General features: G+C 45.6%; 2 protein-coding genes across 6 annotated transcripts in view; one reads left to right on the top strand and one right to left on the bottom strand.

The window, feature by feature from the left end:
* Positions 1-14,505, bottom strand: part of CMC2 (C-X9-C motif containing 2) — a 41,423-nt gene extending 26,918 nt beyond the window's left edge. The window contains exon 1 of one of the 2 annotated variants that reach the window (XM_077288359.1): positions 14,372-14,505. The gene's annotated coding sequence lies outside the window, so the exon portion shown is untranslated. The remainder of the gene's footprint in view (positions 1-14,371) is intronic. The other variant, XM_077288358.1, reaches the window with a different exon arrangement.
* A 127-nt stretch (positions 14,506-14,632) lies between these two features.
* Positions 14,633-24,613, top strand: part of CENPN (centromere protein N) — a 65,170-nt gene continuing 55,189 nt past the window's right edge. For 2 of the 4 annotated variants that reach the window (XM_077288356.1, XM_077288354.1), the window contains exons 1-6: positions 14,688-14,824; positions 16,126-16,389; positions 16,486-16,531; positions 17,323-17,382; positions 18,152-18,228; positions 18,685-18,855. In XM_077288356.1, coding sequence (XP_077144471.1) covers positions 16,144-16,389; positions 16,486-16,531; positions 17,323-17,382; positions 18,152-18,228; positions 18,685-18,855 — 600 coding nt within the window. In that variant the 5' untranslated portion in view covers positions 14,688-14,824; positions 16,126-16,143. Of the gene's footprint in view, positions 14,825-16,125; positions 16,390-16,485; positions 16,532-17,322; positions 17,383-18,151; positions 18,229-18,684; positions 18,856-24,613 lie in introns of all 4 variants that reach the window. The other 2 variants (XM_077288355.1, XM_077288357.1) reach the window with 2 other exon arrangements.

The raw sequence follows: 24,613 nt of genomic DNA, 5'->3' as shown, positions 1-24,613 counted from the left end.
GTAAGACGCACCCCCATTTCCCCCCCAAATTTGGGGGAAATAAAGTGCGTCTTACAAAGCGGAAAATACGGTATATATACCTGACAGGAGTCCGTACAGTCTGTATCTACAATAATATATACCTGACAGGAGTCCGTACAGTCTGTATCTACAATAATATATACCTGACAGGAGTCTGTACAGTCTATACAGTAACATACCTGACAGGAGCCCGTACAGTCTGTATCTACAATAATATATACCTGACAGGAGCCTGTACAGTCTGTATCTACAATAATATATACCTGACAGGAGCCCATACAGTCTATATCTACAGTAACATATACCTGACAGGAGCCCGTACAGTCTATATCTACAATAATATATGCCTGACAGCCCATACAGTCTGTATCTACAATAATATACCTGACAGGAGCCTGTACAGTCTGTATCTACAATAATATACCTGACAGGGGCCCGTACAGTCTATACCTACAATAATACATACCTGACAGGAGCCCGTACAGTCTATACCTACAATAATACATACCTGACAGGAGCCTGTACAGTCTGTATCTACAATAATACATACCTGACAGGAGCCAGTACCGTCTTTATCTACAATAATATACACCTGACAGGAGCCCATACATTCTACATCTACAATAATATATACCTGACAGGAGCCTGTACCGTCTGTATCTACAATAATATACACCTGACAGGGGCCTGTACCGTCTGTATCTACAATAATATACACCTGACAGGAGCCCGTACAGTCTGTATCTACAATAATATATACCCGACAGGAGCCCATACAGTCTGTATCTACAATAATATATACCTGACAGGAGCCCATACAGTCTGTATCTACAATAATATATACCCGACAGGAGCCCGTACAGTCTATACCTACAATAATACATACCTGACAGGAGCCTGTACCATCTATATCTACAATAATATATACCTGACAGGAGCCTGTACAGTCTGTTTATTCAGTCGTCATGACAGCACTAACGAGAGAGGGGATCCGCCCTTCAGGGACAGGAAACCTACAGAGATAAAAGGGCGGCACCTCTCTCCCGCATCAGTTGGTTTCCTGTCCCTGACAGGGGACTCTACAGAGGCCTTTAGAAAAAAGGCGAAGAAGGAAGTTTTTTGGACCCAGGTCCGACTCACCGATCCTGAAGGCGGGATGGCCCCTTCCCCGGTGTTGATCGCGACGCTGGAAGTGCCGCACCACAGAGGGCTGTGGGGGTAGGCAGCAGCACGGCAGGAGCAGCCTTCAGGGGGAGTGCTGTCTCGAGCGGTGTCCCATCGCTGGGTAGAGGTAAGTACTATGTGGGAGGCCCTCCTGAACTGCGAACGCCGTCGGTAATTTGGGTGCCCCTCTGGTGGTGGTCCCCTTGGCGGGCACATCGCATCGGCGACATGAAAGAGAACGGTGACCTTGCGGTCGGCTCTGGGGTACGGCAGCGCTAGCACTTCCCCTCTGGCACCGGCGTTCTAGGCAGCACAGGCGCTGCGTTCGGCGTCCCGGAAGCGGCGCACAGGAGGTGACGCGTGTGAAGGGGCGGGGCTTAGTGCGGCAGCATGCGATGACGCCCGGCGCAGGCGCAGTGCGTCTCACTGGTGAAAAAACATGGCGGCGCCCGTCGGTCTCCCCTGAATAGACTGCGTGGGGTTTTTTCGTTTGAAAATTGCGGCGGTGCTTCCTGGCTGACAGTGTAAGTGCTATTGGCGGGCGGGAGGAGGAGGGGCCTCCCACAGGCCGTGTTGTACCAGGCAGTTCACCAGGATTGGCCGGCTGTCCCCCATCTGGGGGAGGTACCTTTAGGGGGCCGGCTTCTTAATGATTCAGTAGTGGCTGCCTCATGCTTCATATCCATTGTTACAATGGAGTCTCAGGAGCAGGATCTGTTGCCTTCTGAGCAACAGTGTCAACCCCTGGAGAAGCCCCATGCAGCAAACACCCAGCGACGTTCTAGTGGTCGTCCTGGAGGTAGAACTGATCAATCTTCTAAAGCCGGAAAGTCCTCAAACCGGATGGATATTGCTTCGGTGGAGAGGGTCCCCCCGCAATCTTCGGTACCACTCAGACACTATAGGGGTAAGTGATCCTCGTGAAAGTTCACTTAGTGATTGTGTCTCCCCTTATTTCCCTTTCTTACATCAGGGAAAAAAGCGGTCCTCTAAATCCAAGCACAAGGAATGTGCAGAATGTGGTATTCCTCTCCCAGACGAATACGTTAAAAAACTATGTGGTCCGTGTATCCAGCGTCTAACAACGGAGGAGACACCAGATTTCACTACTAGTCTAAGACAAATTGTTAGACAAGAGATTAGAAGTTCTTCAAGATCTCAATCTCATAGTAGGGGGTCTAAAATAATAGACCCTGGATCCCCAAGTTCATGTGAGGACAGTGACTTAGGAGATCTAAAGTCAGAAGCTTCTCACACATCGGTATCCTCCTCGGACACTGAGTACGGACAGTCTTGTTTTTCTTTTGATCGCATAGACCGCCTCGTAAAAGTGGTAAATAACACAATTGGAATTGAGCAGACCCCGCCAGAAAAGTCCATGCAAGATGTCATGTTCAAAGGTCTGGACCGTAAATCCCGCAGATGCTTTCCGGTGGTAGAGAAAGTTAGCGCCCTAATTTCCAGAGAATGGAAAAAACCGGAAAGGAAAGGTTCTCTTCCTCCATCCTTTAAACGGAAGTATCCATTCGAAGAGTCCGCATCGGCGACGTGGGATAAAGCCCCGAAGCTCGATGCAGCTGTAGCCAAGGCTTCCAAGAAATCCTCTCTACCGTTTGAGGATCTGGGAACTTTAAAAGACCCCACTGGACAGGAGGGCAGATGTGGTTCTCAAGGGAGCCTGGGAAACTTCAGCAGGGGCTCTTAGACCATCAATTGCTGCCACCTGCACTGCACGCTCTATGATGGTGTGGTTGGATAGCCTGGAGGATCAGCTAAAAAACAAAACTCCGAGAGACGAAATGTTATCCTCCCTCTATGATTCAGGGCGCTGCGGCTTATCTGGCTGATGCTTCAGCGGACTCAGTCAAGTTGGCAGCCAGGTCGGCCGCTCTTTCTAATTCAGCCCGTAGAGCAATCTGGCTGAAATGTTGGCAAGGGGACATGCAGGCCAGATCTAAATTATGCAACATTCCGTGCGAAGGGGCGCACTTATTCGGTCCAGTGTTAGACGAATTATTGGAAAAAGCGGGGGACAGTAAGAAACGTTTTCCCTACCTTGGTAGACCCACTTACAGGCGGTGGTTTGACCGAACAAGATCAAATAGAGATAAACCCAGATATGACGCCAATAAAAAGAAAGGTAGAGGCTATATGTTTAATTCCTTTCGAGACAACAGGAAGCCACAATGACTGGCGGACCGGGTAGGAGGCAGGCTTCTAGCCTTCTATCCGGAGTGGCGCAATATCTCCAATAGCCCGTGGGTCCTAAATATTATTGAAGTTGGGCTAAAATTTGACTTTCAGATCATGCCTAAGGACAGATTTCTTATAACACCGATACGTTCTTCTCCCGCAGAACTGGCGTTAGAGACCGAGGTCCAGGATCTCCAACAGAAAGGTGTTTTGGTGGAGGTTCCTGAAGTACAAAGGGGTAAAGGATTCTATTCTCCCCTCTTTTTGATTAAAAAACCGGATAATACCTTTCGCACAATCATAAACCTTAAGGGCCTAAATAGGTTTTTGTGGATCCCGTCATTTAAAATGGAGTCGGTCAAAACCGCAATAAAGTTGTTGTTTGACAGGTGTTTTATGGTCGTCTTAGATCTTAAAGACGCATATTACCATGTCCCCATACACGTAGACCACCAGCGTTATTTAAGAGTTGCAGTCCTTTTAGGGGAATCAGTCAAACACTTCCAGTACAGAGCACTTCCCTTTGGTGTTGCAGTGGCCCCTCGGGTGTTCACGAAGATAATGGTAGAGGTTATGGCACATCTCCATGAGCAAGATATTCTCATAGTTCCGTATCTGGATGACCTATTAATAATAGGAAATTCTGAATCACACTGCACGTCCCAACTACACAAAGTAATTGCAGCCTTGCAAAGGTTGGGGTGGATAATTAATTTTAAAAAATCGCGGTTGCAGCCTCTAGAGGTTCAAGAATTCCTGGGTCTCATATTGGACTCAAGGTTACAGGAATGCCGTCTACCTGTCGTTAAGTTGGAAAAAATCCAACGACAGATACTTAGAGTGATTAATAATCCGTTAATAACATTGAGGGGAGCAATGTCACTGTTAGGCTCACTCACGTCTTGTATCCCGGCAGTACTTTGGGCCCAGTACCACACCAGGGTCCTACAGTGGGAGGTTTTGCACAACACTCGTCTGTTGGGGGGGTCGCTTGGATAGTTCTTTTTCCTTGTCCGATTCCACTATTCAGTCCTTACATTGGTGGTTACACACTCCAAACCTGCGTAATGGGGTTCCCTGGATAAACCACATATCGCGTGTAATAACCACAGATGCTAGTCCCACGGGATGGGGGGCGCATATGGGCGAATTGTGGGTCCAGGGGGTCTGGTCACACTCCGAACAGAATATGTCATCTAACCTTGAAGAATTATTAGCCGTAGAGCGAGCTCTGAGCCATTTCCTTATATCCTTGCAGGGCCATCACGTCAGGCTATTCTCAGACAATCAGGTAACGGTAGCTTACATTAACCACCAAGGGGGAACCCGATCGAGATCTTTAATGGAGGTATCGGGTCGTATCTTACAGATAGCCGAAAATCATCTACGGTCGCTCACTTCACTGCATATAAAAGGGAAACAACGTCGTAGCCGACTTTCTAAGTCGCAGGAAGCTCGGGCAAGGAGATTGGGTGCTCAATCAGGTCATCTTCGATCAGATCACCCATCGTTGGGGGTGCCCAGAGATAGACCTCTTCGCCAACAAAGAAAACAAAAAATGTCGTCGGTTTTGTTCCCTAAACCCCAGAGACAATCCGGAGGCGGTGGATGCCCTCCTAATTCCTTGGCACTTCAAAATAGCCTACGCCTTTCCCCCGTTGAACTTGATCCCGATTGTTCTGAGGAAGATTCGGGAGGACAAAGCTCATGTAATTCTGATAGCGCCGTTCTGGCCCAAGAGGCCGTGGTTTCCTTGGCTGAGGAAAATGTCCATTTCTCAACCGTGGATTCTCCCAGACCTCCTTTCACAGGGTCCAATTCTCCATCCACAAGTGGCCAATTTACACTTGACGGCGTGGGATTTGAAGGGTCATTACTAAAGAAAAAGGGATTTTCAGATGGACTCATTAACACTCTATTAAAGAGCAGAAAAAATTCCACGACAAACATTTATGTTAGAATCTGGAGAAAATTCATGTCAGTTTCAGGATCAGTGATGGGTCAGAAAGCTAATATTCCTAAAATCTTGGAGTTCCTGCAGAGAGGTCTAGAGATGGGGCTAGCTACAAGCACCCTTAGGGTCCAGGTGTCAGCCTTAAGTGCATTGTATAATTGTGGGTTAGCTAAAAAGTATTGGATTGCTCGTTTTATTAAAGCGGCAGCTAGGTCAAGACCCATCGTTAAGGAAAGACTAGCCCCATGGGACTTAAACCTGGTCCTCTCAGCGTTAACGGAACCCCCCCTTTGAGCCTTTAGAATCTGCTTCTATAAAGATCCTGTCCTTAAAAACAGCTCTCTTGGTGGCTCTTACGTCGGCTAGGAGAGTTAGTGATTTACAGGCCCTCTCTAGACTGACTCCATATATGCAGATTAGAGAAGATAGGGTAGTATTAAGAACCGATCCCCTCTATCTTCCGAAGGTAGCATCAAAGTTCCACAGGCTTCAGGAGATAAATCTCCCCACTTTTTGTCCTAATCCTAAAAACCCAAAGGAACTCAAGCTCCATACATTAGATGTCAAAAGATGCCTTCTTAAATATATTTCTTTAACAGATCCCTGGAAAAAAGATAATTCCTTGTTTATATCCTATCAGGGACTCAGGAAAGGGTTTAGAGTATCCAAGAACACCTTAGGTAGATGGATTAGGGAGGCAATTTCTTTGGCTTATTCAGCAGGTGGCCTACAAGTCCCGGAAGGCGTAAGAGCTCATTCCACCCGTGCCATGGCGACTTCCTGGGCGGAGAGGTCGGAGGTGTCGATTGAGGATATATGTAAGGCGGCCACATGGTCATCTCCATCTACTTTCTTTAATCATTATAGATTAGATTTTGGTGGCTCCAGCGATCTCACATTTGGTAGAAGGGTGCTGGAAGCAGTAGTCCCGCCCTAATACTCATTTCTCTGTAATTCTCTCGTTAGTGCTGTCATGACGACTGAATAAATACTCAAGCTACTTACCAGGTAGCGATGTTTTTCAGGAGTCCATGACAGCACTCCTATATTCCCTCCCTTTTCCACTGGTATGGCTTTCACCACATTAAGTATATTTTTATATATAAATTTTCTAAAATTTTAGTCACAAGGTGAATTGTGTTAGATATTTATGTGTTACTAATCAATGGAGGTCCTCTCATGCTCTGTAATCCAACTGATGCGGGAGAGAGGTGCCGCCCTTTTATCTCTGTAGGTTTCCTGTCCCTGAAGGGCGGATCCCCTCTCTCGTTAGTGCTGTCATGGACTCCTGAAAAACACCGCTACCTGGTAAGTAGCTTGAGTATATCTACAATAATATATACCTGACAGGAGCCAGTACCGTCTTTATCTACAATAATATACACCTGACAGGAGCCCGTACAGTCTATACCTACAGTAACATATACCTGACAGGAGCCCATACATTCTATATCTACAATAATATATACCTGACAGGAGCCTGTACCGTCTGTATCTACAATAATATATACCTGACAGGAGCCCGTACAGTCTATACCTACAGTAACATATACCTGACAGGAGCCCATACATTCTATATCTACAATAATATATACCTGACAGGAGCCTGTACCGTCTGTATCTACAATAATATATACCTGACAGGAGCCCGTACAGTCTATACCTACAGTAACATATACCTGACAGGAGCCTGTACCGTCTGTATCTACAATAATATATACCTGACAGGGGCCTGTACCGTCTGTATCTACAATAATATACACCTGACAGGAGCCAGTACAGTCTATATCTACAGTAATATATACCTGACAGGAGTCTGTACAGTCTATACAGTAACATACCTGACAGGAGCCCGTACAGTCTATATCTACAATAATATATACCTGACAGGAGCCTGTACAGTCTGTATCTACAATAATATATACCTGACAGGAGCCCATACAGTCGATATCTACAGTAACATATACCTGACAGGAGCCTGTACAGTCTGTATCTCCAATAATATATACCTGACAGGAGCCCGTACAGTCTGTATCTACAATAATATATACCTGACAGGAGCCCGTACAGTCTGTATCTACAATAATATATACCTGACAGGAGCCCATACAGTCTATATCTACAGTAACATATACCTGACAGGAGCCTGTATCTACAATAATATATACCTGACAGGAGCCCATACAGTCTATATCTACAGTAACATATACCTGACAGGAGCCTGTATCTACAATAATATGTACCTGACAGGAGCCTGTACAGTCTATATCTACAGTAACATATTCCTGACAGGAGCCCGTACAGTCTATATCTACAATAATATATACCTGACAGGAGCCTGTACCATCTATATCTACAATAATATATACCTGACAGGAGCCTGTACAGTCTGTATCTACAATAATATATACCTGACAGGAGCCCGTACAGTCTGTATCTACAATAATATATACCTGACAGGAGCCCGTACAGTCTGTATCTACAATAATATATACCTGACAGGAGCCAGTACAGTCTATACCTACAGTAATATATACCTGACAGGAGCCTGTACCGTCTGTATCTACAATAATATATACCTGACAGGAGCCTGTACCGTCTTTATCTACAATAATATATACCTGACAGGAGCCCGTACAGTCTGTATCTACAATAATATATACCTGACAGGAGCCCGTACAGTCTGTATCTACAATAATATATACCTGACAGGAGCCAGTACAGTCTATACCTACAGTAATATATACCTGACAGGAGCCTGTACCGTCTGTATCTACAATAATATATACCTGACAGGAGCCTGTACTGTCTTTATCTACAATAATATACACCTGACAGGAGCCCGTACAGTCTATACCTACAGTAACATATACCTGACAGGAGCCTGTACCGTCTGTATCTACAATAATATATACCTGACAGGGGCCTGTACCGTCTGTATCTACAATAATATACACCTGACAGGAGCCCTTACAGTCTATGTCTACAATAATATACAGGTCCTTCTCAAAAAATTAGCATATAGTGTTAAATTTCATTATTTACCATAATGTAATGATTACAATTAAACTTTCATATATTATAGATTCATTATCCACCAACTGAAATTTGTCAGGTCTTTTATTGTTTTAATACTGATGATTTTGGCATACAACTCCTGATAACCCAAAAAACCTGTGTCAATAAATTAGCATATTTCACCCGTCCAATCAAATAAAAGTGTTTTTTAATAACAAACAAAAAAACCATCAAATAATAATGTTCAGTTATGCACTCAATACTTGGTCGGGAATCCTTTGGCAGAAATGACTGCTTCAATGCGGCGTGGCATGGAGGCAATCAGCCTGTGACACTGCTGAGATGTTATGGAGGCCCAGGATGCTTCAATAGCGGCCTTAAGCTCATCCAGAGTGTTGGGTCTTGCGTCTCTCAACTTTCTCTTCACAATATCCCACAGATTCTCTATGGGGTTCAGGTCAGGAGAGTTGGCAGGCCAATTGAGTACAGTAATACCATGGTCAGTAAACCATTTACCAGTGGTTTTGGCACTGTGAGCAGGTGCCAGGTCGTGCTGAAAAATGAAATCTTCATCTCCATAAAGCTTTTCTGCCGATGGAAGCATGAAGTGCTCCAAAATCTCCTGATAGCTAGCTGCATTGACCCTGCCCTTGATGAAACACAGTGGACTAACACCAGCAGCTGACATGGCACCCCACACCATCACTGACTGTGGGTACTTGACACTGGACTTCAGGCATTTTGGCATTTCCTTCTCCCCAGTCTTCCTCCAGACTCTGGCACCTTGATTTCCGAATGACATGCAAAATTTGCTTTCATCAGAAAAAAGTACTTGGGACCACTTAGCAACAGTCCAGTGCTGCTTCTCTGTAGCCCAGGTCAGGCGCTTCTGCCGCTGTTTATGGTTCAAAAGTGGCTTTACCTGGGGAATGCGGCACCTGTAGCCCATTTCCTGCACACGCCTGTGCACGGTGGCTCTGGATGTTTCCACACCAGACTCAGTCCACTGCTTCCTCAGGTTCCCCAAGGTCTGGAATCGGTCCTTCTCGTTGTACAGCGTTTTCTGCCACATTGTTTCCTTCCAACAGACTTACCATTGAGGTGCCTTGATACAGCACTCTGGGAATAGCCTATTTGTTGTGAAATTTCTTTCTGGGTCTTACCCTCTTGCTTGAGGGTGTCAATGATGGCCTTCTTGACATCTGTCAGGTCGCTAGTCTTACCCATGATGGGGGTTTTGAGTAATGAACCAGGCAGGGAGTTTTTAAAAGCCTCAGGTATCTTTTGCATGTGTTTAGAGTTAATTAGTTGATTCAGAAGATTAGGGTAATAGGTCGTTTAGAGAACCTTTTCTTGATATGCTAATTTATTGAGACAGGTTTTTTGGGTTATCAGGAGTTGTATGCCAAAATCATCAGTATTAAAACAATAAAAGACCTGACAAATTTCAGTTGGTGGATAATGAATCTATAATATATGAAAGTTTAATTGTAATCATTACATTATGGTAAATAATGAAATTTAACACTATATGCTAATTTTTTGAGAAGGACCTGTATACCTGACAGGAGCCCGTACAGTCTATACCTACAATAATACATACCTGACCGGAGCCTGTACCATCTATATCTACAATAATATATACCTGACAGGAGCCTGTACAGTCTGTATCTACAATAATATATACCTGACAGGAGCCCGTACAGTCTATACCTACAATAATACATACCTGACAGGAGCCTGTACCATCTATATCTACAATAATATACACCTGACAGGAGCCAGTACAGTCTATATCTACAGTAATATATACCTGACAGGAGTCTGTACAGTCTATACAGTAACATACCTGACAGGAGCCCGTACAGTCTATATCTACAATAATATATACCTGACAGGAGTCTGTACAGTCTATACAGTAACATACCTGACAGGAGCCCGTACAGTCTGTATCTACAATAATATATACCTGACAGGAGCCCATACAGTCTATGTCTACAAAAATACATACCTGACAGGAGCCTGTACCATCTATATCTACAATAATATATACCTGACAGGAGCCTGTACCGTCTGTATCTACAAAAATATATATACCTGACAGGAGCCCATACAGTCTATGTCTACAATAATATATACCTGACAGGAGCCCGTACAGTCTATACCTACAATAATATATACCTGAGAGGAGCCTGTACCATCTATATCTACAATAATATACACCTGACAGGAGCCTGTACAGTCTGTATCTACAATAATATATACCTGACAGGAGCCTGTACCGTCTGTATCTACAATTATATATACCTGACAGGAGTCCGTACAGTCTGTATCTACAATAATATATACCTGACAGGAGCCCGTACAGTCTATACCTACAAAAATACATACCTGACAGGAGCCTGTACCGTCTGTATCTACAATAATATATATACCTGACAGGAGCCCATACAGTCTATGTCTACAATAATATATACCTGACAGGAGCCCGTACAGTCTATACCTACAATAATACATACCTGAGAGGAGCCTGTACCATCTATATCTACAATAATATACACCTGACAGGAGCCTGTACAGTCTGTATCTACAATAATATATACCTGACAGGAGCCTGTACCGTCTGTATCTACAATTATATATACCTGACAGGAGTCCGTACAGTCTGTATCTACAATAATATATACCTGACAGGAGCCTGTACCGTCTGTATCTACAATAATATATACCTGACAGGAGCCTGTACAGTCTGTATCTACAATAATATATACCTGACAGGAGCCCATACAGTCTATATCTACAGTAACATATACCTGACAGGAGCCCGTACAGTCTATATCTACAATAATATATACCTGACAGGAGCCTGTACAGTCTGTATCTACAATAATATATACCTGACAGGAGTCTGTACAGTCTATACAGTAACATACCTGACAGGAGCCCGTACAGTCTATCTACAATAATATATACCTGACAGGGGCCCATACAGTCTATATCTACAGTAACATATACCTGACAGGAGCCCGTACAGTCTATGTCTACAATAATATATACCTGACAGGAGCCTGTACAGTCTGGGTTTACAGAGAATGGTCCGAAAAAGAAAAAAAAATCCAGTGAGCGGCAGTTCTGTGGGCGGAAATGCCTTGTTGATGCCAGAGGTCAGAGGAGAATGGGCAGACTGGTTCGAGCTGATAGAAAGGCAACAGTGACTCAAATCGCCACCCGTTACAACCAAGGTAGGCCTAAGAGCATCTCTGAACGCACAGTGCGTCGAACTTTGAGGCAGATGGGCTACAGCAGCAGAAGACCACACCGGGTACCACTCCTTTCAGCTAAGAACAGGAAACTGAGGCTACAATTTGTACAAGCTCATCGAAATTGGACAGTAGAAGATTGGAAAAACGTTGCTTGGTCTGATGAGTCTCGATTTCTGCTGCGACATTCGGATGGTAGGGTCAGAATTTGGCGTAAACATGAAAGCATGGATCCATCCTGCCTTGTATGGAGCATCTTTGGGATGTGCAGCCGACAAATCTGCGGCAACTGTGTGATGCCATCATGTCAATATGGACCAAAATCTCTGAGGAATGCTTCCAGCACCTTGTTGAATCTATGCCACGAAGAATTGAGGCAGTTCTGAAGGCAAAAGGGGTCCAACCCGTTACTAGCATGGTGTACCTAATAAAGTGGCCGGTGAGTGTATATCTACAGTAACATATACCTGACAGGAGCCCGTACAGTCTATATCTACAATAATATATACCTGACAGGAGCCCGTACAGTCTGTATCTACAATACTATATACCTGACAGGAGCCCGTACAGTCTGTATCTACAATAATATATACCTGACAGGAGCCTGTACAGTCTGTATCTACAATACTATATACCTGACAGGAGCCCGTACAGTCTGTATCTACAATAATATATACCTGACAGGAGCCCATACAGTCTATACAGTAACATATACCTGACAGGAGCCTGTACAGTCTGTATCTACAATACTATATACCTGACAGGAGCCCGTACAGTCTGTATCTACAATAATATATACCTGACAGGAGCCCGTACAGTCTGTATCTACAATACTATATACCTGACAGGAGCCCGTACAGTCTGTATCTACAATAATATATACCTGACAGGAGCCCGTACAGTCTGTATCTACAATAATATATACCTGACAGGAGCCCGTACAGTCTGTATCTACAATACTATATACCTGACAGGAGCCCGTACAGTCTGTATCTACAATACTATATACCTGACAGGAGCCCGTACAGTCTGTATCTACAATAATATATACCTGACAGGAGCCCGTACAGTCTGTATCTACAATACTATATACCTGACAGGAGCCCGTACAGTCTGTATCTACAATAATATATACCTGACAGGAGCCCGTACAGTCTGTATCTACAGTAATATATACCTGACAGGAGCCCGTACAGTCTGTATCTACAATAATATATACCTGACAGGAGCCTGTACAGTCTGTATCTACAATAATATATACCTGACAGGAGCCTGTACAGTCTATACCTACAGTAATATATACCTGACAGGAGCCTGTACAGTCTATATCTACAATAATATATACCTGACAGGAGCCCGTACAGTCTGTATCTACAATAATATATACCTGACAGGAGCCCGTACAGTCTGTATCTACAATAATATATACCTGACAGGAGCCAGTACAGTCTATACCTACAGTAATATATACCTGACAGGAGCCTGTACAGTCTATATCTACAATAATATATACCTGACAGGAGCCCGTACAGTCTGTATCTACAATAATATATACCTGACAGGAGCCCCCACAGTCTGTATCTACAATAATATATACCTGACAGGAGCCCGTACAGTCTATATCTACAATAATATATACCTGACAGGAGCCCGTACAGTCTATATCTACAATAATATAGACCTGACAGGAGCCCGTACAGTCTGTATCTACAATAATATATACCTGACAGGAGCCCGTACAGTCTGTATCTACAATAATATATACCTGACAGGAGCCCGTACAGTCTGTATCTACAATAATATATACCTGACAGGAGCCAGTACAGTCTATATCTACAGTAATATATACCTGACAGGAGTCCGTACAGTCTGTATCTACAATAATATATACCTGACAGGAGCCTGTACAGTCTGTATCTACAATAATATATACCTAACAGGAGCCTGTACCGTCTGTATCTACAATAATATATACCTGACAGGGGCCTGTACCGTCTGTATCTACAATAATATACACCTGACAGGAGCCCGTACAGTCTATACCTACAGTAACATACCTGGAAGGAGCCCGTACAGTCTATACCTACAGTAACATACCTGGAAGGAGCCCGTACAGTCTATACCTACAGTAATATATACCTGGAAGGAGCCTGTACAGTCTATACCTACAGTAATATATACCTGACAGGAGCCTGTACAGTCTATATCTACAATAATATATACCTGACAGGAGCCCGTACAGTCTGTATCTACAATAATATATACCTGACAGGAGCCCGTACAGTCTGTATCTACAATAATATATACCTGACAGGAGCCAGTACAGTCTATACCTACAGTAATATATACCTGGAAGGAGCCTGTACAGTCTATACCTACAGTAACATATACCTGGAAGGAGCCCGTACAGTCTAGTGTCTTCACCAGTGAGCTGGCTAGACTGTATGGGCTGCAGTCAGGACCTGGCAGGAGCCCATATATTCTGCTGGCTTTAATAATTTATACCATGAAGGAGCACATACATTCTAGTGTCATGTATAGGCTGCAGTCACGGCCAGGCAGCAACCTATAAAGTCTGCTATCTTCAAGAATATATACCTGGAAGGAGCCCATACAGTCCAGCATCTTCAGTAGTGAGCCGGCTACACTGTATGGGCTGCAGTCAGGACCAGGAAGGAAGGAGCCCATACAGTCTAGGATCAACCATGCTGGTACAGCGCCTCTCAGGCCGGTAACCTGCTCCATTCACTCCAAATCCTACCTGTAAGCAGCCGGCCTCTCTGCACTCACTCCGACTCTTTATATACCTGACCCGCGCCCTTAGAAACGTACGGGTTTTTTTCTTTTCATAAGCGTTATTCTAACTGGCTACAGAGCCTGTCTATCAAAATATACCAGCCAATGAAACCGAAGATAATAGTTAAAAGGCGGGACTATAATCAACCAATGATAATGTGATAAAGGGGCGGGACTACAGCGCTATCCAACGAATGAGAAGTATATGTCCTTCTAAAGAGGGCGGGGTAATGTTTCGTCACCAGGCTGACACAGAAACTAAAAGTTGAGGCGTTGCGAAGGCGGCGCCGAGTGATGACGTCACCAGAAGCCCGCACACGGTTCCGTGATATGATTGGTTGGTTTGAAGACACGGGTTGTTTAGCGCCATGGCTCCAACACCGGGGACCGCCAACAGACCGAGGCGGAGGCAGCAAAGGTGATTCTATAAAGGGGGAGCTGGGGGCAACGGCAGCTGCGCAGTGCGGGGACTTCAAGTTTCTCCACTTTTTTATATTTTTAAACTTTATTTAAAATGTAGCATACATACAAAGACTTGTCACAGACTCAGTGGAGGGGCCCATTATTATCCTGGGGGTCAGTTATCCGTTCCAATAGCGGAACCCTGACACCCCTGTAATCTATAGACCCCTCCTCTTCCATCTGTGTCCGTTATTTAACGGATCCATAGGTGAAATTCCGCCTACCGGAATAATGGAGTGTGAACAAAGGCTGATCCCGCGCAGGGGATCTCGCCACATCGCCGCGAAGGGACGAGTCCAGAATCGCCTAACACCCTGTACACACCTAAGATGTGCAATAAAGGAGATGCAAACTGATCCCCAAGTTTTTTTTCCCGGTTTTGAACTGATCCTTTCATTTAATAATCGATTTCTCCTAATGTAGAGATAGAGACCCTGATTCCAGTGATGTGTCACTTATTGGGCTGCTTGGTGCAGTTTTAAAGGGAACCTATCACCTGAATTTGGCGGGACCAGTTTTGGGTCATATGGGCGGGGTTTTCGGGTGTTTGATTCACCCTTTCCTTACCCGCTGGCTGCATGCTGGCTGCAATATTGGATTGAAGTTCATTCTCTGTCCTCCGGAGTACACGCCAGCGCAAGGTAATATTGCCTTGCGCTGGCGTGTACTATGGAGGACAGAGAATGAACTTCAATCCAATATTGCAGCCAGCATGCAGCCAGCGGGTAAGGAAAGGGTGAATCAAACACCCGAAAACCTCGCCCATATGACCCAAAACTGGTCCCGCCAAATTCAGGTGATAGGTTCCCTTTAATACAATCAATGTTTTATCAGCAGGAGATTATTACTAGTAACCCTGCTGCATATTTATTTTCCCTGTATAGCCCGCCACTGATTGGCAGCTTTCTGCCTATGCGCAGTATACACAGAAAGCGGCCAATTAGTGGTGTGTGCAGGGTTATACAGGGCTCAGCATTCAGACATCTGCAGCAGAGAAAACGGTGATATCAAAAAGACAGCAAGTAGCCCAGTAAGTGACACATCGCTGGAATCAGGGTCTCTGCCCCTACATTACGTTGATTTCCATTGCCAGTGTGTGATGACTTCCATGGCGACTTCTCAGGACACGGCTGCAATGTTTGAGCTCTTTTAGGAATTGAATGAAGAGTTGTTCATCCGCGGCCACGTCTCAGCGATTCCTGAGCTTTGTGTTTGTCTTCTGTTCATATTTTGTGTTTTTGTTCTTTTTTTTCCCAGCATTGCCGCTATGGACGAATGCACAAGCGAATTTATAAAACGGATGATTACGCGAATGTCTTTTGCAGAAGTCATGCCTGTACTGAAGGCGTGGGGGGTTTTGGCAGAACGGGACCTCCAATCACTGACTATGAAGAATTCGAAGGAGAGCCTAGCCATGGAAGTCGTTCATCTCTGCGAGGTAACCCGGCATTAGTGACCCGGGCGCTTGTTGGCTACAGTGTGCGATCAGCTTCATGGAAGTCAATTCCGACTTGTATGTGTGTAAGAAGAAGAAAAAAAAAATAGAATTTAAAAAAAAAAAAAAAAACAACTTTATTTATCTTTTTCTCTTTTTTTTTTTTTTACACCTCTACCCAGACTCGAAAATGTACAATGGTTCGTGCAGCCGAACTGGATCTCGTGTGTAAGTGAAAGTTGTTTTGCATTCATTAAATATTAATATGATATTTTCCCGTTGTCTCTAACAGTCCTTGGATAAGGTGTTATCTGAGCATGCTCGAGAGCTAACAGAGGGTCTTCGGCATGCTCAAAAAATATGTTCGATTCCCCGCGACTGCATGTCTCACCACATGGAGGGATTCTCCGTTAGTTAGATAATCCCTGCATGTGTTGTCAGCCATGATACATGCAGTGACTTGAACATATTTTTTGAGCATGCTCAGATAACACCTTATCCCAGCACATGCGCTCATCACTAGTCTCCTACCTATGATTTTATGCTCTTGAAAAACTACAACTCCCAGCATACCTTGGCAAGCAAAGGTACAGGTTGGAGATTTGATTGGGGTGTAATAGATTTTCAGAGTAAAGACCCCCATACACACTAGACTAACGTCAGCTGAACCCATGAAGGTCTCGGCTAATAGTCTAGGAGGCCTTCAGACTCTCCTCCCAAGCATTGTCCAATTTCGGACTGCAGATCCTTTTGTTCTTGTCAAGAAAAGCCACTGACAGAAGAATATGGCAGCGACTCTCTCTCATAGAAAACAAAGGAGCAGTTGGTAGAGCAAGCCCTCCTGTGTTTGGGGGAGATGGCTGAACCATCGTTCTATGGGGCATAGACCGATACACTTGGTAAACTGGATAAATCTACTATAGTTCTCGATTATAAGTGTCGGTGTCAAGTGGAAGGATTCTTCTGTCCAACATATACTCTAGAGTTAATTGTTTGATATGTGTTTTTTCCTCAAACAGATACCCATGCCAAGTCAAAACTGAAAATATGGGAAGTGTTGCAAATGTCCAAGCAAACAGGTAAAAATGGATACTGTCCATCTGTAATCAGGACAGTGGGATATTGCGAGATCACAGCCGACCACAAGAGAATCTTTAAAAAAAAAACTATCTATTGTACAACTGGGCAGCCCCTTTAAATCATCACTGTAATTGTTTAGGACCACAATGTTGTATGAAAAAAAATACCTTTAACGTTAAAAGGGTTGTCAACTTTTCAGGCAGACCCTTTTCAATACCTGTATTTTCCCCCTCTTATAATAATACTTCTACTCCTCTCCGGTGCTGTTCCAGCGGTGTCGGCGCTTGCTTTCCTGGGGCTTGTGTAACATTGTGTCATGCAATCCCTGAGGCCAAACAGCGCTGGCTTCACTCGCCTTGCCTTTAGGGGAATCGTATATATCCGGAGAAAATGAGCGAGCAGCGGCGCTTGCTAACGTCGCAAGGCGAGTGAAGCCAGCGCTGTTTGGCCTCAGGGATTGCATGACATAATGTTACACAAGCCCTCGGAAAACCAATGCCGACACCACTAGAACGGCATCAGAGGTGAATCTGAGTGTTTTTCTTATACTAAGGGGAAACATACCGATTGAGAAGGGGCAGTCGGAGTAATGGAGAACCCCTTTAAGCTAAAGCTATTTGTTTTGTTCCCTTTAACATTCTCAGATCCAGTGTCACTGTTCCCTGATGAAATGCAATTCACTACTGAAAAATAATAATGTGTCCATTGAATATTCGCCGATACCTAAACACTGTGACGATAATAATGTCTTCTTTTTTTTTTTTGCAGATCCTGGCATGAATTTTACAGATGTCTCGAACTTCCGAGCCTCCTTCAAAAAGTTTGTCTTTTCAATTCAGAGAAATGTAAGACTTTACATCAGTGCGTGTTATAGCATAATTTTAATAATTATTTCTAAAAATTAAAAGAAGAGATTGTCTGGTTATATACTGTGGAAGTAAAGATGTTTTACACCAGTGGCTAACTGGAGGGGTCAGACCCAAGGACCCAAACCTGTACTTGTTGGTAGTCGCCTGGAATATTACAGTACTAGGATGATGGCGCGTCCTGCACACACCTGCCTAAATGCATGGTGTGTGATGTCGTGCACGAGTGTATACAGATGCAATCTGCAGGTATCGTGCACATGTCCTAGTGTAATGAATGGGACAGGTGACATGTGCAGACGCGACCTCATCAGCAGCATCATGTCTGGATGTGGGAGGGCGCGGAGACTGAAAACCCACTTTTTAAATAGATGACAAGAAAAAAATATACGGTATATTGTATGGAGAAATAATTCAGTATCCTCTTGGTTTCAGCTAATCATTCACTTCAGAGAATTTGGAGACGCCTTGTGGATCCGAATAGCTTGGGGGAAAGATTACATGAAGCCTAATCAGTACCGGCCTTCCTTTATCGTATACCATATACAGACCCCGTATGTTTTCATGACAAGCCTTACTAAAACCCAGCAGCCATTGGTTTGTCAGGTAACCATTTTTTATTTATTTTATTTCATGAAAATAAGCAACTTTGTGATGTATCTTATCTGCTTCTTTCTCCTTCCAGAATGATTTTTCACTCCCAAGTCATGGGTATAATCTGTAGTCACTGGAGACAGATTTTCCCATCACTGAGATGTCAGCTGGTGCTTCTAACATTCTATGGAGGAGGGAGGGACTAGAGCCCAGCATTCTGTATAGAACTTTATGAGCACAAACTGTCATCTCCTATCTCTGGGAATTGAGGAGTCTGATAATAATTAGGGGGGCAAAGAAAGGGATTTCTCCTATAAGATATATTTTAAAGTTTCTTATTTTCATGTGAGCTATTGATATAATTAAAAAAAAGTACAAAACGACGATCACTTTTTTAAATGTCCCTCTGATGATGTCCTTATAAGATGATGGTTAGGTAGTGTTTATTCTGCCATCTCAGCGTGACATTACTTTCTCTATTGCTTCATTGGGGGATACAGGTACCCATGGGTGTATGCTGCTGTCACTAGGAGGCTGACACTATGGAAAAAAAGTCATCCTTCTCAGCAGGGTCCATCCACAGACTGGAACAAAGCTCATCAGTTTTTAGCTTAGTGTCAGTAGGAGGCAGACCTGGATCTGATCCCAGATCCGTCTTTTTCTCCTTAGGTCACTCAGTTGTGTTTGATTCATCTTTTCCATTTTTCAGGTTCTTCTCTACAGGGTGGAACTTCTCAACCTGCTTTCCCAAAAATAAGCGACCGAGAGAATAGTGTGGTGCTGTCCACTCTCTGGTCTGCGAGGCAAGACCATACCCCTGACATTACAACGTGTCTCACTGCAGTTCGTGGATGTCGGACCTTGGCTGTTCCACACCCCAGTCCTCTGCTCGGAGCGAACAAGGAGGAAATCTGTTATCACTCCTCAGTTGCCACCGTCTTCTGCACTGTCTGGGACCATGACCGTGCTGGAAGGAGAAGGTTTTTTTTTTTTTTTTTTTCATTTTGACATCTCCTCTCCTGTGGGCTCCTGATGCTGTCCCCTGGATGGAGAAGAGAGTCGGGACCTCAGCCAGACAGGTACTGTCCCTCTCTTCCTCCAAAGTCCCCCTTCAAGGTAGCAGGGGGCATCAGTAATAATGGAGGAGAACCCCTCTCTTCTTCCCAGTATGCGATTTCCGACGCACCAAAAATTGCATAAATGTAATCCCTGGCTTTTCTATGGCCCCAATGTTTGTTTTCAGCCCCTCTTCCTTGTGTGTAGTAGAAAACCAGTACGCGGGGGCTCACGTGCTCTTTCCCTCCTATTGGAGCGCTTGTTTTATTATTCGGCGGCCTTGTTCACACACCCCTCGTGTGCACCAGCTAATCGGAGCTTGAGGATCACACGCACGCTTTTTCATTCATGAGATCGCTTGTTTCTTTCTACACAATGCGTTTTTTGTCATCACCCTCGTCTGGGCCCGCCCCTTCACTTCGGCTCCCGTGGTGTTTCACTCCAGTCGCAGTTCCATGACGTCGTTTGTTCTGCAGGACCTGTCCCCTCCCAACAGGCAAACAGGCCCACTCAGACATAATTCTCTGCATCCAGGACCGGGTAGGCTTTATCCAGGCTGTTTTTTTTTCTCCTTCCTCCTATGCTTAGCCCCCCTCGTCCCCAGGTCTTACATATGCACAGAGCTAGGGAATCTCGCTCCCGTCCCTCACACATTCACATACACAGTCCCTCAGGCATTCACTATGCCTGTGTTCTCTGCAAAAAGAGTAGCCCACCGGTCAGCCTCTGTCTTCTGCCCAAGTTGCAGTCCACCGGTCACCCCCACCTGGGAATCCTCTCGGGGTGGGTGGCCACCTTCTTCTTTACCAGGATGCAGGGCTCTCTGTAGTCGTCGACTCCTGGGTCAGGGAGATCGTTACCACAGGCTAAAAGATAGAATTTTCTTTTCTCCCATGCAGATGTTTCTTCATGTCCGGCCTCTCCTTGGGCGAGTGGTCCCTCAAACCCCCTGTGCTCGATCAGATTTATCAAAGGTGGGGCAATCCCGACATCGATCTGATGACCTCTCGGATGAATCACAATTTCCTTCAATTCATGGCCAGGTCCTGTGACACATTGGCAGTCGGTTACGACGCCCTGGTCATTCCCTGGACTCAATTTCAACTTCCATACCTCTTTCCATCTCTTCCCCTGATCCCCAAGCTCATCAACAAGATCAAGGCGGAAGGCGCTCCAGTCATCCTAGTAGCTCCAGACAGGCCCAGAAGAGCTTGGTATGCAGAGTTAGTCAACCTACTCGCAGATGCCCCTGGAAACTCCCAGACTGGCCAGACCTACTCTCTCAGGGTCCTCTCTTCCACCAGTATTCTCAGTCTCTCAATTTAATGGCATGGCCATTTAAGCCACAGTCCTGAGGGAGGCAGGCTTTTAATCCCAGGTCATACAGACCATTATCGGAGCAATGAAACCTTCTTTCGTTGGAGTGAAGATGGCCGCACATCTTGGCGTTCTTACGGTCAGGTCTAGTGTCCGATTGTTCTCTTGGTTCTCTCAAGGGTCAGGTCTCCTCGCTCTCAGTAGTTTCAACAGAATTTTGTCTCTCATCCCAAGGTCAAGACCTTCCTTCAAGCAATTGTTTGCCTAGCACCACCATATCGTCCCCTGTGGGATCTTAACCTAGTTTTGAGTGTCCTTCAGGGATCTCCCTTTAAACCCATTCCGGACATCGCGTCTCCCCTTATCTCCTGGAAGGTGACCTTTAAGGTTGTGATTACTTCCATCAGATGGGTCTCAGAATTATCAGCTTTCTCTCGCCACTCTCCTTCCCTTGTCCTCCACCAAGACAAGGCTGTCCTACGACCAGTTCCTTCATTCCTTCCTAAGGTAGTCTCCCCGTTCCATATCAACTCGGATGTTGTCCTTTCTTCTGACCCTCCCCTGTCCATCCCTGAGAAATGTGTCTCCACCAGCTGGACCTAGTCAGAGCCTTAGATCTCTACCTCTCAAGGACAGCATCCTTCAGACGTTCGGAATCCTTATTTGTCTTTCCTGAAGGTTGTCGTAAAGGTTTTCCTGCCTCCATATCTGCCATCACCTGTTAGAGCCTCTCGGCTATACTGGAGGCTTACCGTGTTAAGGATTGACCACCTCCTCAGGGTGTGAGGGCTCCCTCCACCCGTGCGATGAAGGCCTCCTGGACCATTCAACACTGGTCATCTGCACCCCAGATTTGCAAAGCCGCTACCTGGTCATCGCTTCATACATTCGCAAGATTCTGCAGGGTACATACCTACGCATTAGCTGATGCCGGCCTAGGTAGAAAGGTGCTGTAAGCGGCGGTTGTCCTTTGTCTGGCCTGATTTGAGCCTGATAGTCCATTCCCTCCCTTGGGATTGCTTTTGGACGTCACATGGTTACCTGTGTACCCCAATGAAGCAATTTAGAAAGAAGGATTTTTGGTACCTGCCCTAAAATCCATTTCTTAGAGCCTTTATTGGGTCACACTATCCTGCCTTATTTTGTGCTTATGTTGGGCCTGTGTATAGTTCTTTGTTGTTGCTTCTACTGCTTTCTTGACCAACTGATGAGCTCTGTGTCTGTCGGTGTCATGTCGGACGCTGTTCAGACCAGGTCGTTCGACAGACAACGGTAATTCCGCTTTTGACCACTATTTGCTCATTGGCGTCGGCTAGATTTTATCTAGCTGTTCCGGGGTTAATTTACCTGATCCTCGGATTGGAGGCTGGGCCATGCCCATTGCTTTTAAATAGTTCTCCTGATCATTGGGCGTCGCCGATTATAGCTTCTGTCTTGTGCGTTGTTATCTCGGTCTGGAGTGGAGAGCTGGTTGTTGGAGATTCGTTGCTGGTGGTGTATTTTCCTTAGTCTTATTTACGTCTTCCTATATTTGTATTTATTTTGCCCTGCACATTTCTAGTGTATTCCTGAGTGACTGCGGCGTGGTGTATATTTTCCTTTATCCTTGTCTGTGCTAACTGTGGGTATTGGTGTATTACCTCTTCACTGGGTGGTGGGCGGAGGTTTCAGCCTAGGGTTGAAACAGGAGATAGGGTGAGGTTCGAGGCCTGGACATGCACACCATCAGTGTAAACTCCAGGTAGAGGGTCAGTCAGGATTTCCCTAGTCTGAGGGAAATTGCAGGAGCCCGGGTTATTAGCTCTCGCTCACCTAGTCCCCCCGTGACAGTCGGTGGGTGTATACTGCTATGGAGGCGCTAACTTTTTCTCCTACGCCTCATTGGGGGACACAGGACCATGGGTGTTATGCTGCTGCCACTAGGAGGACACTAAGTAATACAGAAAGAATAGCTCCTCCCCTGCAGTATACACCCTCCTGCTGGCTCCAAGTGAACCAGTACTTTCTTAGTGTCTGTAGGAGGCACTTGGGTCTTTCAGACCCCACTGTTTTTATTTTTATTCTATTTTTCCCTTAATGGAGCAAATGGGGGCGACCGATCCTTTCTAGGTTCCGATCTCCCCCGAACCATCAACAGGCAAGAACGCGGAGCATCCCTCCCATATCCTTTCCTGCACCGTTGGATGCCAGCCCTGAGCTCACTTTACGGGCGACGGTTCCTTCGCGTTCTGATCTCCCCCCTCCATAGCAGGCGACCTATCTACCTCCATCTACCTCTCCTGGAGCCAGGTGCATAGCCGGACATGATGTTTATGGCGTCCATGCAGCCCCCCACTGCATCACCACTGTTATAGCGGATGATGCAAGGCGGCAGAAGCTCTCCACCCCCTCCCTGACTATGGCGAAGGTGGATTGAGCACCGGCCCACTGCATCTACCGTGAGTACACCTGCGGGGCCGAGGTGCTGGAAGGTCCTGGTCCCTGGGATAAGCGAGGTCCGCACATATCTTAAAGCCCGGGTGCGTGGGTCATGTCAGTCTGCAAAAATAGCAGCTGCGGCGCCCCAGGCCGCAACCGCAAGCTTAAAATTTAACCCCCGGCTTTTCTCTTGTCCAGGCCGGAACGTTGGCTCCGCCCACCGGCGGTTACCGCCGCCCACTCTCTCTGGCGTTTCTCGTTCGGCGAAAAACGCCTTCTCTTCCTGATCTCAGCGGCCATCTTTGGACACCCACAGGGCTGATGCTGCAGCGCTGCTCCAGCATTCTGACTCACAGCTTCAGGGATTAGTGATTTCGGTGGACACATTGCGGACCTCCCCCGGGGACTCAAGACACAGGACCTGGGTGAGCTGCAGAAAAGTAGCTTAACCCTTCCCCTGCTAGTAAGCACTCTCCTCAAGGCTACACTATGTCTCATTCAAAGACTAACAAAAAGTCTGGGAAAACCCACACTGTTTTTTGCTGCTTGTACCTCTTGTAAGGTATCTCTACCTCGGGGTCACAATACTGCGTTATGCTCAGCTTGTGAACCGGTGACTGCTCAGGGACCACCTGTTAGTGATACCGAACCCAGTGAGCCTAGTCCCCTTGAGTGGGCTACCTCCCTTACCCGGTCTATGGCATCCCTGGCCAAAGCGTTAGACTCGTTCCGAGACCCTTCCTCTAACCAGGGCACTCTTACGGACAACGCTTCCGATGATCGGAACCCCTTGTACACTAGGGGTTGTACCTTACCCAGGAGCTCTCGCTCTTCCAGGAAAAGGACTCATGCCTTGTCCCCAGACCATCACCGAGAATCGGGTTCTGAGAGTTTTTTCCCAATCCCCCTCCCTTGGGGCTAGTAGAGAACCTGGCTCAAAGGACGATTCTGACACATCCCTAGATCAGGAATTTCAACA

This window comes from Ranitomeya variabilis, chromosome 2, assembly GCF_051348905.1.
Source record: "Ranitomeya variabilis isolate aRanVar5 chromosome 2, aRanVar5.hap1, whole genome shotgun sequence".
Taxonomy (NCBI): domain Eukaryota; kingdom Metazoa; phylum Chordata; class Amphibia; order Anura; family Dendrobatidae; genus Ranitomeya; species Ranitomeya variabilis.
This window is presented reverse-complemented; position numbering and strand designations above follow the sequence as displayed.